This window comes from Pinus tabuliformis, chromosome 3_1 (genome assembly GCF_031772625.1).
Source record: "Pinus tabuliformis cultivar Carrire ecotype Pingquan chromosome 3_1, CPIR1, whole genome shotgun sequence".
In the NCBI taxonomy this organism is placed as follows: domain Eukaryota; kingdom Viridiplantae; phylum Streptophyta; class Pinopsida; order Pinales; family Pinaceae; genus Pinus; species Pinus tabuliformis.
The window spans coordinates 302652531-302668706 of record NC_142301.1 but is presented as its reverse complement, the minus strand read 5'-3'; the positions used below and the strand labels follow the sequence as shown (position 1 = coordinate 302668706).

Genomic DNA, 16176 nt, shown 5'->3' with positions numbered 1-16176 from the left:
CATTTCTTCCCCAGAGACGGAATGCTTGAACTCTTATCCTCCTCGATCTTGATTGTAGGCTGGTAATTGATAGTACTTTAGAATGCACAAGCTTGGTAGAAGAATTTTTCCTCTCACTACTTCCGATGTCCAACAACTGAACGTCAGTCATGTTATCTTCAACATTCATGAGATCATGATAATTTGAATTCTTTCCAGCTTTGTCTTCTTCTGCCAAGTCTTTGCAATCAGTTTCATGTGGCTCGTCCAATTGATCTTCAACACTTTGTTCCTCTCCACACCCCTCCTGAAAATCAACTCGTGAATCTTGCACAACAGATTGTGCCTCTTGATTCTCGTGGTCATCAACAGAATCATATTGTTTTCCTGAAATTTCCTCTGACTTCAACACACTACCCATGCTAATTCCAAGTGCCAACATGAGAAAATCATCATCATCAGAATCAAAAATATCTAAAAAAATAGACATGTTTTTAAGGTCCAGCTTATCTCGCTTCGAGATTTCTTTTTGGACTCCACACGGAGCTCCAACAACCCCGTTACCTCACAGGCAGGAAACTTCTCCCTTTGGCAGCTCTTCAACTGTAGAACCTTGTAGACTGTGGCTTTTGTGCCACACAGGTCTTAGTGCCCTCCGCTCTGGCGATGAGCAACTACACGACCTTTCACAAGCTGGAAACGCTATCAGTATCTAGTTCTGATGCACATATTTCTGAAGATGGGTTCAAATCAGGACAAATCTACTGGCAACAATACCTGATCGTTGCTATCCAAATGCTCCCTTATTTAATTAAAAATAATCACTCCTTTCCCTTCTTTCTTTTTTTAAACTTACATGAATTCTTCTTCTTTTTTTAAACAATCTCCCGAGTGTTTCAAAATTTAAAAAAAAAAAAAAAAAAATCATGTAAGTTTAAACAAAAAGGGGGGGAAGGAGTGATTATTTTTAATTAAAGAAGGGAGCATTTGGATAGCAACGATCAGGTATTGCTGCCAGCAGATTTGTCCTGATTTGAACCCATCTTCAGAAATATGTGCATCAGAATTAGATACTGATAGTGTTTCCAGCTTGTGAGAGGTCATTTAGTTGCTCGTCGCCAGAGCCGAGGGCACTAAGACCTGCATGGCACAGAAGCCACAGTCTACAAGGTTCTATAGTTGAAGAGCTGCCAAAGGGAGAAGTTTCCCGTCTGCGAGGTAACGAGGTTGTTGGAGCTCAAGGACCGTGTGGAGTCCAAAAAGAAATCTCAAAGCGAGATAAGCTGGACCTTAAAAACATGTCTATTTTTTTAGATATTTTTGATTCTGATGATGATGATTTTTTCATGTTGGCATTTGGAATTAACATGGGTAGTGTGTTCAAGTCAGAAGAAATTTCAGCAAAACAATACGATTATGTTGATGACCAAAAGAATCAAGAGGCACAGTCTGTTGTGCAAGATTCACGAGTTGATCTTCATGAAGGGTGTGAAGTGCAACAAAGTGTTGAAGATCAATTGGACGAGCCACATGAAGCTGATTGCAAAGACTTGGCAGAAGAAGACAAAGCTGGAAAGAATTCATATTATCATGATCTCATGAATGTTGAAGATAACATGACTGACGTTCAATTGTTGGACATCGGGAGTAGTGAGAGGAAAATTTCTCCTATCCAGCTTGTCATAATTTTGAGAAGGGCAAGAATTAGAATTAAAGCTTTTCATCACTTGGGAAGAAATGAGTTGAAGATACATCACTACCTCTGATACCATGATAAAAACTGATATTATATTAGCTAAATAGCTCTGCAGGTGAGATACCTAGAGAGTGCCAAAGCACTACACACACAATACACCATTCTACAATCAGGGGAACAACTTAGTTCATATAGGCTTTCTCTCAATCAGGGTGGTTTCAACCACTCCCTAGATAATAGGATTTCAATCCTATCTAAAGAAACAAACACCTAAATAATAATTTAAGTTTAGCTTTCTCCATTAATTCAACATCTATTGTAAGACATTTATAGAGAACATTAGCACATGGCACATAGTCACGGCTCTTTGGCCATGGAAATGGATTTTTGAATCCTCTCGGAGCAGGAATGAGGCAATGTAGCTTCTCATCCTCGGGTGGTAAATGCCTCTCTCTGTATATCATATTATTGCTAGGGAATTATCTCTAGAGAATGTCATAGCTCGCTTTTGGTCATGGCAAGGTTTGTAATGAATGTATTTGGCACTACAAGGTTCAAATACTTTTGCTTTGGATTCAGAAAGTTCAATATTATCTCCTTCATTGTGGTGAGTCTCGCACAGTCTGTCAGTTTGGTGATTTCCTCTGCAATCCTATGGTCCTTTTGGCACTACAAGGTTCAAATATTTTTGCTTTGGATTCAGAAAGTTCAATATTATCTCCTTCATTGTGCTGAGTCTCAAAATTTAGAGACAAAGTTGCACAGTCTGTCAGTTTGGTGATTTCTTCTGCAATCCTATGGTCCTTTTCCAAAGCCACTCTTCTGCGAAGCACCCAATATGTAGAAAAACAGCGTAATCCCAAAACAATAAAGATAGAGAAAGAACTCTTGGTTCTGCTGTCTGCCCCCTTTTCCAAAGCCACTCTTCTGCGAAGCACCCAATATGTAGAAAAACAGCATAATCCCAAAACACTAAAGATAGAAACATAACTCCTGGTCCTCCTGACTGCTGAATTTGTTCTCGGCCACATCTTGAATTTGTTTTTGACCTCATCTTGTATCTGTTAGAGGACAAGAAAATGAACGAATTATTCCAATATCTACAAAATCAAAAGGTACTTGACAAGAAAATGAAGGAATTATTCCAAAATCTATGAATTCAAAAGGTCCCACTGTATCATAATGAAGGAATCATTCCAAAATCTATAAAGTCAAAAGGTCCCACTCTATCATAATGTAGACAAGCAAAACCAAAAATCAGCCAAAATAAGAAGCAAATGAGGGAAATACATTCTCTCATCATGAAGCCAAAGCCAAGATAAGCCTGTTAAACATCGAATTCATGTTCAAAACACGTGGGAGAACATAACTTAACCCAAGCCAGAAGCCCAAAATATTAGCAAACGAAGGAGAACACATCTGCCCATCATGTAGCATGCATATTGTCCAGGAGTTGAGTCTACAAACTGGTATTAATTAACAAAAAGTGGCATTTTCTGTTGAAACACTACCCATTGGAGCCATATTTATACTATTGAATGCGGCATTATCTGACTAAATATTCAGTCAAGGTAAAGAATAAATAGATGGATTCAGACCATCCACACTGTGTGCAGATACTGACCAGGAATCTAAAGAACTGAAGCGAGAGGAGGCAACCAAATCATGATCTTAATAAAATAAAGGAGATGCAATAAAATAACTGCCAGTAGAACAAATAACAATTACAATAGATTACGAAAAACAATATTGTATAGTTTTCTTCTGGTGATGAAGAATTTCCTATAAGGGTGGCGATAACATGAAATCTCAGAGGTTGAAATATGCAGTAGCGTATATATGACAATTACATCTTACCAATTGCCTATCTCTGTCAAATTGTAGTCCAGAGAATGAAAAAAGAAGACAATGAGAATTATCCACATTTGCCTTCTTATCAATGAAAATAATTGCACAAGAATCCATTACGCATAAAAATGATTTGAAAATAGATAAAAGAATTCAAAATGTGAACAACACACGTACTTTGTTATTAATTGGAAACAACTTCCAGTGACATAACAACATAAGCATAAGTATTCATTGTTTGAACAAGACAGTTTTCGATCAATAGTTGCATAACCAAATTCTCGTCTGACTTTAACTGCATTGCTGTAAATCATGACCCAAACCTAGTATGACAAAATGTTCTCTAATTTTCTATCATCAATAACTTAATTAATTTATGATATGAAGAAAACGATTTCATGTATATTGAAATATATTTGCTTTCTTGCCTACTCTCTTAAGATGGGATTTTCACAAGGATATTTAAGCTTGGCTAAATTGCTTTTCTGTTTCGACCAAGAGTTTTCCATTAATTGACTGAAACATTTTCTGTTAGAAATGCAAAGTTCTATATTCATTGACATGCACTTACAGCATAAGGCACCAGTGTGAATGAAATGATTTCCACACAAATACCACCTGAATAAATCAATTGCTATTTTCTATTTGTAACTCAAGCAAGAGCATTCCTGATCAACTGCCATCTCATGAGCTGCCCTAAGATTGATCACAATGCACGTAATGCATTACTTAAATGAATTGCATTAAATATTATCAGGTCTAGACCGGTGGCAACTGAAAGTAAATTCATCCTCGTTTACTTAAATGAATTGCATTAAATATTATCAGGTCTACACTGGTGGCAACTGAAAGTAAATTCATCCTCGTTCATGAAGGAGATTACAACATCAGTCGCCCCTCAGCTGTGGCACAAAGAAGGTGAGTGGTAATTTTGAGTAGCTACAGGGCCAAATTCAGATAAAGCAAGAGGTACGGATAAAGAAGTCAACAGCTCCAACCCCAGCTCCTGAAAGGCTGACAGTGAAAATGGTGGCAATGCCATGAATTCTGATAACAAAAGTTAATAGGATTAAGTTCTGGTCTCATTTTGGATCTGGGGCTTCAACTTTCAGTTGGAGAATTTGTTCTAGCTCCCCCAATGGAAGGTGTCACGCCCCTACACCTGCGGTAGTTTTCCAACCGCTTGTAGCAAGGTGCGGCACCACCGAACGCTTTCTTTTCACCAATACTAATTTTCGTGGACTACGCCTACTTTCACATTAACATTACTTAGCTTGTGTTTTGCAACCAAGTAAACATGCAATTATCCTTTATACTTAATGAAGCCCATACTCATTCATTATCCATAGCAATTATAACGAGAACATCAACAATTGCAACAAGTATAAAGGGGAGGGGCAACTCCCCGTAATGTGAGTCTGCCCGAATCAATATATTAAGAATATCAGTTTACAATAAACAAGCATGTCTTGGCTGAACCAAGTCTCACACTTAACCAAATTTACAAAGAAAGGCAAACCTGCCTTTTACAACAGTCTTGTGCACCTCTTGCACAAAGGACGGTGCTCACCCAAGCCACCTAAAATCCAATGCCAAGTCTTACACCAAAACCTGCACATCCGCACTAACCTGGGCACACCTTGCCCAACCCACAACCATTCCAAGAGAGACTTCAAGTGCACCCCTTAAGACTTGCGCATGAGGTATGCGCACTACCTCTTATTTCTGCGCACCTTTTACTCCTCTACCTTGTGCGAGTCTTCAAGTGCGAAGTTGAGTGATCAAAATGACTCCAACGCATGTATACTTATATGTGTTTTACCTTTGGTTTACATGTGGGTGGTGGCTCCCCAGCCGACCCCCCAAAACATCTTCAATGCACCCCTAAATGCTTCTTTTACAGTTGGCCTGCCCTTACGCAAGTTCCCTTCCAAGTCGCAATATAAAGGTTCCATTTGTTCCACGCACTTTCCAAGTGTCGTAATTCGCTCACGGTTTCGTCGCACTAAACTCGTACAAACGTCGCATTTTCTCCGCAGCACCGTCGCACGCCCGTCGTGCGCCCACGCGCCCGCCCGCGCCCTCGTGCACGGCGACTTCGCCCGGCGCCCGTCGCACCATCGCTCGGAGGCCTTACATCCTCCTCCACCTGAAATCGTTGTCGTCCTCGACAACATACCATCCCGGTAGCCATCCACCAAGATCATCATCATCCATGATGTTGACTCCTTCATACAAAGCAAACATCCTTGCAACATATGTAGAGCCTCATCTCCATCATGCCTCGACTTAGTGACCAACTGCCACCAAGCTCACCATACCAAGGTATGCACCTCAATGGTATGCTCTCCATCAGATGTCATCTCGATCCATGATTACTGACCTCCTGTCTTCATCATGTGTCCTCATGTGAACTGCTGCCATGATACTCCAACATAATGCTAACACATCTCTGTACACTTCGCAACCCCATGTTTGAACTAGTCGGATGGCCAGTCCAACTGTCACGCTCAAACCATGAGAGTGAACATCCTCATGCCACCATCAGTTGTTTCTCAAAACATTCTGCCACATCCTTGACTCATCAAGAATCTATCTCCATAATCCATGCTCAGGTCCATGGAACTCCATCCATCTCATCTGCAACATGCTGTCCATGATGTTTGGTGTCAATGTGCTACATGAAATCAGCCACATCTATCCCAACATCATCATCCATGTGTGTGTCTCCTCCATATGAAGAGACCCTCTCCTCAAACATCGACTCTTGATGTGCCACATCCAGGTCCATGAAGCAACCTCCATCATATCTGCAATGTGCCATCCCTCAAGTCTACCATAGAAACAAGTATGCACTTGTCTCATCTATCCATGTGCTGCCCATGATCATAGATCAATCAGCTCCCATGTGTCAAAGTAGTTGAGTCTCGGCTCAACCCATGCCCAAGTCAAGGCATCATCATCATCGTAACTCCATCACTCCAAAGTGTCTCATATCGATCCTCCACATCAAGTCACTCTTCCAAGCCATGCCCATACATGTACTTTGAAAGTATGCATCCCATACTGCATCAAAGTCTTTTGACCTCAGCTCCTCAATGCATTAGATCCTCCAAGTCCACCATATATGAAGTCCCTAAAAGTCACAACAATCTCATGTCATCATGAGCTCCATAATCTGCTCAACCAAATCCATGGTCTTGTTGTACAAGAATGCACAACCTCTCCATTGGCTCATAAGTAATAAGTCTCCATGTCACACTAGCAAATCCATCCGCACAACATCCCTGCCTTGGCACTCTTCCTTGGATGTCCATGACACCTTTACAAGTGCTTTGCATAATGTCCCTGCATAAGACTGCCATGCTCCATGTCTCCAACCTGATGTCCATGACTATGTTGTCCATGTAGTCCAACCAAGTAGGCTCATCACAACAATCGGTCATCCTCATCCAAGTCTTCAATCTTCGGTCTAGTGAACTCGGTCACCCAACCATATCATCATGTCATGAGTCCCTCCATCATAGCTCCTCCACCAAAGTGTCCACCAAGACTATCTCTTGGTCTCGGCCATGAGAAGTCCACCCAAGCATCATCATCATACCTCAAGTGTGTGCCCTCCTCAATCTGTCCATGAGTCATGCCGGGCACTTAGCCAATTTTCCATGTGGCTAAAGCATGACCCATTCCTCCACAACGATCATCAAGTTCCTCCCTTGTCAAGGGCCTTTGTACCTTCTACCATAAGGTCACAAACAACCCCAACAAGTCCTGCAACAGTCGACAATCCTTGTTCCTCCATACAAGGTCTCATCCTAGTCATCCATGGTAAGATGCTCCCTAGCATCGGCAAACTGTCTTTGCCCTTCCCTGCATACGATCCATCTACCAAATGCTCAAATGAAACACAAGTATCAATACTTACTTCATCATCATGAGGCTCTCCCTCATTCATCCATGTCCACAAACTGCACGATCCTGGCCCAACTTGATCATCCTCAAGTTCATCCTCCATCGTTGTCATGTCTGCAACATCTTCAACTATCACAGCTTCCTCTTTCTTGATAGCACAATCTGCAACTTCATCTTGCTCCATCGTCCATCCAAGTTGAAGAAGCTCATCTTCAACATTCTTTTCCAAGACTTCAAGTTCCTTTCGGATCCGGGGCTTCTCTTCCTTCAACCTCTTCAACCTGTATAAGGTAAGCAAGAGCTTCCCTTCACCTTCTTCCAAACTTGCCATGCCTTGTCGTTCAGCTTGGTCCAAGCACTAAGCTTCACCTCTGCTAAACCTGCTTCCACTGTCACGAGCAACCCTGCTCAAACCGAGTCTTGAAACTACCTTCAAATGCTTCAACACCTGAACCTTGTTCAAGTCTCAATATCACCTGTCATCAACTTCCAAGTGTATGCACACTTGCTTCACCCAGCTTCCTGCAAGACTTCTCCAAGTCTTCAGACCGGCTCTGATAAGCTCTTCACCGAGCTCTGATACCACCTGTCACACCCCTACACCTGCGGTAGTCTTCCAACCGCTTGTAGCAAGGTGCGGCACCACCGAACGCTTTCTTTTCACCAATACTAACATTCGTGGACTACGCCTACTTTCACATTAACATTACTTAGCTTGTGTTTCGCAACCAAGTAAACATGCAATTATCCTTTATACTTAATGACGCCCATACTCATTCATTATCCATAGCAATTATAACGAGAACATCAACAATTGCAACAAGTATAAAGAGGAGGGGCAACTCCCCGTAATGTGAGTCTGCCCGAATCAATATATTAAGAATATCAGTTTACAATAAACAAGCGTGTCTTGGTTGAACCAAGTCTCACACTTAACCAAATTTACAAAGAAAGGCAAACCTGCCTTTTACAACAATCTTGTGCACCTCTTGCACAAAGGACGGTGCTCACCCGAGCCACCTAAAATCCAATGCCAAGTCTTACACCAAAACCTGCACATCCGCACTAACCCGGGCACACCTTGCCCAACCCACAACCATTCCAAGAGAGACTTCAAGTGCACCCCTTAAGACTTGCGCATGAGGTATGCGCACTACCTCTTATTTCTGCGCACCTTTTACTCCTCTACCTTGTGCGAGTCTTCAAGTGCGAAGTTGAGTGATCAAAATGACTCCAACGCATGTATACTTATATCGTTTTACCTTTGGTTTACATGTGGGTGGTGGCTCCCCAGCGGACCCCCCCAAAACATCTTCAACGCACCCCTAAACGCTTCTTTTACAGTCGGCCTGCCCTTATGCAAGTTCCCTTCCAAGTTGCAATATAAAGGTTCCATTTGTTCCACGCACTTTCCAAGTGTCGTAAGTCGCTCACCGTCGCACGCCCGTTCAGCACGCGCCCGCCGCGCCCTCGTGCACGGCGACTTCGCCCGGTGCCCGTCGCACCATCGCTCGGAGGCCTTACAGAAGGCCTCTTAGGCAATCCTTTGTTTTAATTCCACAAACCCTACCTCACAGGCTTCTGTTCATGTTGTTTACATAGTACAAGTTACTGAGCATAAGTATATAGAACAGACATGATCTAATAAGCTGGAAAGGAGTCTCGTTTGTATGGACAGAAGCCTGCGAGGCAGGGTTTGTGGAATCAAAACAAAGGACGGTTAAAACTGCAATTAGAATGTTTTAAGATTGGAAAAAAATAATTTCATGTAAGAATAGTCATGTTTTTGCTGAGAATGGAGAAATCATTAGGAGAGTTGATGAACTTCCTGATGTCGATCTCTTCAAAGTGGAAGCAGTGCCAGACTTCTTTGCTGAGATTGTTGAATTCCTTAGCTCCCGATCATCACCAGAAGACTATGATAGGTGGAAGCGTAGGCGGCTAGTGGTGCATGGAATGAATTATCTGTTGATTTCCAGGCATCTTATAAGTTATAAGTTGGCAATGAATGGGATTCTGCACAGATGCGTATCAGATCATGAATGGCAGGTAGCAGTGTTGCACGAAGCGCCCCCCCCGGTTCCAAGCCCCGAAGCGCGTCCCGTACGGAAGCGCCTAGGAAGCTTGGCCGGAAGCGCGCTTCCGAAATTCGGAAGACGCTTCCTGGAAATTTGGAAGCGCTGGCGCTTCCGAAGCGCGCTTCGTACGGCGCTTCCCAGACGCTTCCCAGACGCTTCCCAGGCGCTTCCCAGACGCTTCCCAGACGCTTCCGTACGCTTCCAGAAAAGCTTCCGGAAAAGCATTTAGAAAATCGTTTTTTTTTCAATTTTTTTTTCAATTTTAGGTGAGTTTGCTTGTTGGGGGTGGGTCCACCTTGGGTTAGGGTGACAAATGAAAGCAAAAAAAAATATAAATATAGCAGATGCTCCCTCATGGTAATGTTAAATTCTTAAAGTAAAAGTGACATTCTCCTTTATTTTTCATTTTCATCCTTTTACTTAAATTTTTAACATTACCATGAAATGACTCAGAATGTTTGAGAGTGGTTCCAGCCTCATTGGACTTCATATGGAGAAAATAGAATTTCATATCCTATTCAAAATTCAGCAGACTTAACAGTTTTCAGGTATTCAGGATCAATGGGATTGTGGCATTTCATTAGATTATATCAAGTATGAAGGTATGCGATTAGCATTTAATCAAGAGCACCAAGCCCTATATGTACCCTGGTGTTGGTGGTGTTAATTGTTGAACTCCTTTGTCACGCGGCACGCCCTTAGCAAAAAATTACCTTTCAATCAAGTCAAAATCATCGATCAAACATGTTAAGCTTTTTCTACCATATTTTAAGTCTTGAATTAGGTAGTTTGATCAAAATTGGGCAATGTTGACTAATATCCCTAGACAATCGAGGTAGAGGCAAAGGCTAGACAAGAGGAGAAGAATCTAGATTCTAGATCATTAATGTACAATGGATGTTATATCTATCTTGATTTATGCAAAAATATGCATGTTTTCATGTCTTCTACAATTAATTTGGTATTTGGGATGTTTGTTTTGAGTATAAATGCAAAAAAATATAAAATATATATATATATATAGCAGACGCTTCCGCGGACGCTTCGCTTCCTAGATTTTTGGAAAATGACGCTTCGGCGTCCCCGCTTCCAAAAAACGCTCCCGCTTCGTGCAACATTGGCAGGTAGTATTGTGCGAGGCCCATGCTGGCTAAAGTAGTGGGCATTATGGTGGGAAGGCTAATAGGTTAAAGGTACTGCATGCAAGGCTCTAGTTGCCAAATTTGTTTGTGGATGTTGTGGAATATGCGAATCAGTGCAGCATCTGCTAGCATATGGGATGGCCATCTGTGTGAGATGAAATGCCATTGCAACCAATTGTGGTCAGTTAGTTGTTTCAGTGTTTGGAAATGGACTCTCTTGCTTTGCCAGTTGTAGGCAGAGTGATGCTGAAGTCAAAGCTACAGCAGACGCAATATTTGGTGTGTACCAAAACCTACTGTGCCAAATCCAGTCGTGTAGAAGGCTATGAACTATGCATGTGGAGCGGATGCTGATTGTAAATCTATCCGTACAAATGGACTATGCTATTCACCTGACACAATGGTGGCACATGTTTCCTTTGTGGACGGTGCTTTTTCTTTGGTCATTACAGTCAGTAATCATAGGTCGTTCACTGATATCTCTTTCAGGTCACGACAGTGTTCTCTGCTTTGACCTCTGCTGCCCACGGCTCACTTTTAGCTTCAATCTCACCTCTCCCCTTCTCCCTTTCCAGAAGGCCAGGGCCGGAGGATGAGATCACCAAAATCAGTAACAAAATGATACCATAATCGGAAACCCACCATAATTTATACTTCACAGTCCTTTGTTTCTCAAAACAACCATCTCAACAAATTCAGCTTCAAAGTAGCGTAGATGATTCAACAATGTATTCCACAGCAGCATCAACAACGTTTACGCATGCTTCCACAACAAAGATCTCAATTACAACAACACACGTTTCCACAAAAGGAAAATCAATTACAACAACAACCATTACAGCAATCACTTATATAATTACAACAACAACCACTACAGCAATCAATCATATGTAAACCTGCAATAAAAAATTCAATTAGTAATTTACAACAACAACCATTACAGCAATCAATCATATATAAACCTGCAATAAAAAATTCAATTACAACAACCATTACAGCAATCAATCATATATAAACCTGCAATAAAAAATTCAATTACAACAACAACCATTACAGCAATCAATCATATATAAACCTGCAATGGAATCTATGCCGCCCTCATTGGAAGAGACTTGCTGCTTTGCAGCTTCCCTTGTTTAGCTACAAAGGAAAAAATAAAGCAAGTAAATATACAGATGCTACTGAACTCAAGTTGATCACAAACCATCCAACCACTCTATTTCTTTATTTAATTACAAAGGAGGAAACAAAACTAGCAAAATACAGATGGCACTCGCCTCAAGTTGATGACAAACCAGCCAACCTCTCTCTTTGAACTGATACCAATTTAAATACAAAGGGAAAGAAATAAAAAAAGATAAATGCATATGGTGCCACTCCACTCAAAATTTATGACAAGGAAATTGAATGAAAACGAAGTCACCTCTCGAGTGAAGACGGTGATCAAAGCAAGATGAGTCATTCCTGCAACGATGCAACGATTTTGAATACTGCTTTTAACTAAATTGCTTACCCATGACGATGGCTTACATGTTAAAATCCATCCACATATTACTGAGGAACCTATCCCACCAGTATTTATTTCCCATTCTCTTTTTCATGCGTTTATGGCGGTGGTTAGCAGTCGATTCTTTCAATATCTCCACATGCATCTCTCCTTCCAGTTGTCTAACTGTCGACCATGCTTCGCTACCTTCTTCTTCCATAGATTTGAGTATTAAGGGACTCTCATATACATGCACTTCCCTCAGATTCTGTAAATTTTGAAGCCCTGGAGGAAGGGTTTTCACATCGAGGCAAAACACCAACCCCAACTTCTTTAACAGCGGCATAGCTCCCTGACTTATTGGAGGAAAAACCTCCAACGTCCTTGTTTGATCCAACCAAAAGCTTTCCAGACTTGGAAACGCACCCTCCTTGCCATAGGCATCGGGCAACTCTTTTAAGGACCACGATCCAATTATATCCAGTCTCCTCAACCATTCAAGCTTCTCCAGCCCTACAGGAATCTCCTGTAGGTCCCTACAAGACTTTAGTATTAGACAACTTAACTGCTGGAAATCACATATCCATGATGGGATCTTATCTAAAACGTTGGACTGCACAACCAGAGTGTTTAGCTCTACCATAATTTTCATGTCCTCTGGTAGCACCTTCATCTGCAGCATCCGCAGGATAAGGGTTCTCATCTCTACCATATTACCCACTACGCCCTCTGTAAATGGCTGCAACCAGTCTTCCAGTGCCAACCATTTGAGGTGCTTCAGGTGGTGCAGATCACTGAAGCTAGCAGCTCTTTTGTACTCTGGACGACCTCCAGTCAGATCACATAGAGTTTTCCTTGGCTGTGGCGTTTGCTGCCAAGCTTGCCAGCACTTTTCCATTTTCAGATACTGCAACGATGTGAGCATTGAGATCCCACTAGGAATGTATTTTACCCCTTGACAGAAACTCAGATCCAGATATATCAAACTTGTCATTTTATGTAACCCGTAAGGCAACTCACTCAGCTGGCCACAGTGAGACAAATCCAGTATCTGGAGTTTCTTCAATCTTGTTATTGAATCGGGCAGCTTCGCTATCGGCGCTCGTGCTAGACGGAGGAACACCAGATGCTTCAACGCTCCAAAGCTTTCAGACAATGTTTTGATGGACGTTCCTCCCAAATCCAGGACTCTAATAGATGTAAGAGTCCTCGTCACACGGGACGGAATATCTTCCAAAGATTTGCTCTCAGAGAGCAGCATCGCCCTGACATCATGACCTTGGAATTCATCAGGGATTGACGTAAATTTGTTCTCCATCAGAAAAATCCTTCCCTTGCCTATGCAATCTTTTAAAGGGAATTCCTCCAAAGATTTGCCCGCTCTAAAGTAGCAGTTTTCTTCCTTCTCGGCAATCTCCAATGCAAGATCGTGTAACACATCGTGCATTGAGCAGGCCACCACCTGTCCGGCAGCGTCCTTGATAGTAGCTTCGATCAGACACCGATCCAGTAAAAAGTTGGCGTGAGACCTTCCAATTTCTAGTGGATCTTTACCTTCTTCGGTCTGAAGGAGACCCTCTCCTATCCATAAGGTTATCACATCCTCAATATAAATGTCCTCGTCCTCTTTGAAAGCTCCCATGTACAGAAAGCAGAGCTGCAAAGCAAAATCTCGTGGGGTGCACAGCGCATCGTAACTGAATCTCAATCGATTATAGAGTTTCTTCTCTACTTGAGGGTTGAGTTTATCCGCATTTCTCAGTTTTTCTAACGCCACCTGCCACTCAGACGGGGCAGTGACGCCCGCCATGGCTGCTCCAATTACTTTGAGAGCAAGTGGCATCCGATCGCATTCTGCACAGACATCCCTGGCAATCTTGTCGATTGAACCAGATAGAGTGTACTGATCACCTGCAAACGCATGAAAGCAGAAGAGCCTCCAGCTCTCCTCTGGAGATAGATAATCCATACTAATAGGGTTGCTCACCCTCATCTTTGCAAGCACTCTTCGATCTCTTGTCGATACAACGATCTTGGAGTTGCCATGGACATGATCCTCTGGTACACCCAACATCTCCAGCATTGTCTCACTGTCATCCCAAATATCATCCAAAAACAACAAGAATCTCCTGCTGCTCATTTTTTCGTGAATCCATCGCCGAACATCCTCCTCGCCCCATCTATCATCAAAGCCCTCATTTAAATTGAGGTTTATCTGCCTCCCAAGATTATTGCGGAGATTTATAATTGACAAATTATGGGTAACTGTCAACCAGAGTATCAGATCTTTCTCATAGTGTTGCTGCACTTCCTTGTCATTATGGACTCTCTTGAGGAGCAAGGTTTTTCCAGCTCCACCCATGCCGAAAACACCTACTCTGGATGGGGAAGAGGATGCTATTTCCTTGTCATCCATAACCAAACTTTTAAGGTTTACGAATAGCTCATCTTGTTCGACGATGCACGGCTCTTGAATTGGTTGCTGCCTATAGCTTGCAAGGCTCGGCTGGCTTGTTGAAGGAATTGAAGATTGGTTCTGAGCAGCCTCCTGGCTCTGCAACCTATCAGTCAGATCAGAATGGAGTTGATAACTGAAACCTATCAAAGGCAACCTTTCCAGATGACCCTGCAAGCTGTCAATATTCTTTCTGATCTTCTTACTCAATATATATCGAGATACCAAATTGTCTGATGAAACTTGGCACTTCAGCACTATTTCTCTTGCATCTTCAAGGGTGCTGTTCAATTTTTTAAGCCAGGTGTTCACTGTAACAGGCTCAATATTCTTAACTGATTCACTCTGAGACTGCTGAATAGCTATTCGATATTGTTGAATTGCCATATTTACAGGCTGAATCTCCTTAACTAATTTTTCTAAACTCCTAAGCTCTTCTCTACAAGTAATAGCAGTCATAACATCTTTCTCTATTACTTGAATCAACCTGTCAATAACAACGCCTATAAATCCCGAGATAAATCCAGGATCTCCCATATTTTTTCAATGACCTAATCCAGCTACTGGAATAAGCTATCTGCTGAAAATGAAATAGTTATTGCTGAATATGAAGCAGGAGGACCTGAATATAAATCTATTTGTAAAATACTGCGCAAACTTGATTCAACTCCAATGAGAACTTTTGTGGAAGGAATTTTTTATTTGCAAAGTCCTGGACAAACTTGATAACCCGGATGAGAATTTTTGTGGAAAGGAATTTTACATTTGTGAGATGTACTCTTTTTCAGCGTGGAATAAGGTGATGCATAGACGCTGGTGCCTCTCTATCGTTTAAATAATAGTTTCAAATTGCGCAGGAATTTTGTCTAAAGTTCGTGTGTTTTATCTTTTCTAAATTTCGTGGGTAGCATCCTTTCTGAAAAAAAAAAAAAAATAATTATTTACTTATTTAGACAGGTGTTCCCTGTGAATTTTAAATATTAAATTCCTCATATTTTTTCATATTTATCTCATACAATTTCAATTATGAACTTATTATGTACATTATTAAATAACAATAACAAATCACAATTTGGGGATACACTTTAATCTCTGCTATTAAAAACTATCCAATGAATGATATTTATAAAGCATTTGTATCTAATTAATAAATGTTTGGATTTTTTTTAATTTAAAATTTGGTTATATAATTTCGTTATTTTTTAATTGATTTCATGAATTAGAAGAAGTCTTCGGGGTTGTCTTTGTCTTAATTGGTCTATCATAAATACTTCACTAATGAGAGGTTAATGGGAGTTCATCTTAATTGGTCTTTGTTAAAATATTTCACTAGGGGAGTTCTTTAAGTGGTCCATATTAAAATACTTCACTAATTAACTTCACTAGTGAGAGGTATAATTCACTAATTAACTTCACTAGTGGGAGGTATAATTGGTCTATGTTAAAACACTTCACTAATGGGAGGTCATGGGTTAATGGGAGTTCATCTTAATTGATCTTTGTTAAAATACTTCATTAATGGGAGGTCGTGGGTTAATGGCAGTTCAACTAGTTTGGCTTCAGGTCATCTGTGCACATTT

General features: G+C 41.3%; 1 protein-coding gene across 2 annotated transcripts; it reads right to left on the bottom strand.

The window, feature by feature from the left end:
- Positions 1 to 1319: 1319 nt before the first annotated feature.
- Positions 1320 to 15416, bottom strand: LOC149186986 (disease resistance protein UNI-like). Of its 2 annotated transcripts, none has more exons than XM_089411250.1 (2): positions 12079 to 15416; positions 1320 to 2736 (listed from the first exon to the last, which is right to left on the bottom strand). In XM_089411250.1, the coding sequence occupies exon 1, from the start codon at positions 15131 to 15133 to the stop codon at positions 12182 to 12184; it is 2952 nt and encodes a 983-aa protein (XP_089267376.1). In that variant the 5' UTR covers positions 15134 to 15416; the 3' UTR covers positions 1320 to 2736; positions 12079 to 12181. The 2 variants fall into 2 exon arrangements, with proteins under 2 accessions (XP_089267376.1, XP_089267377.1); XM_089411251.1 differs by lacking the exon at positions 1320 to 2736 and adding an exon at positions 11778 to 11795.
- Positions 15417 to 16176: the final 760 nt, after the last annotated feature.

What these genes read in the sequence shown, in the direction of transcription:
- LOC149186986 (XM_089411250.1), bottom strand. Translation starts at nt 15,133, where the DNA reads ATGGGAGATCCTGGATTTATCTCGGGATTTATAGGCGTTGTTATTGAC.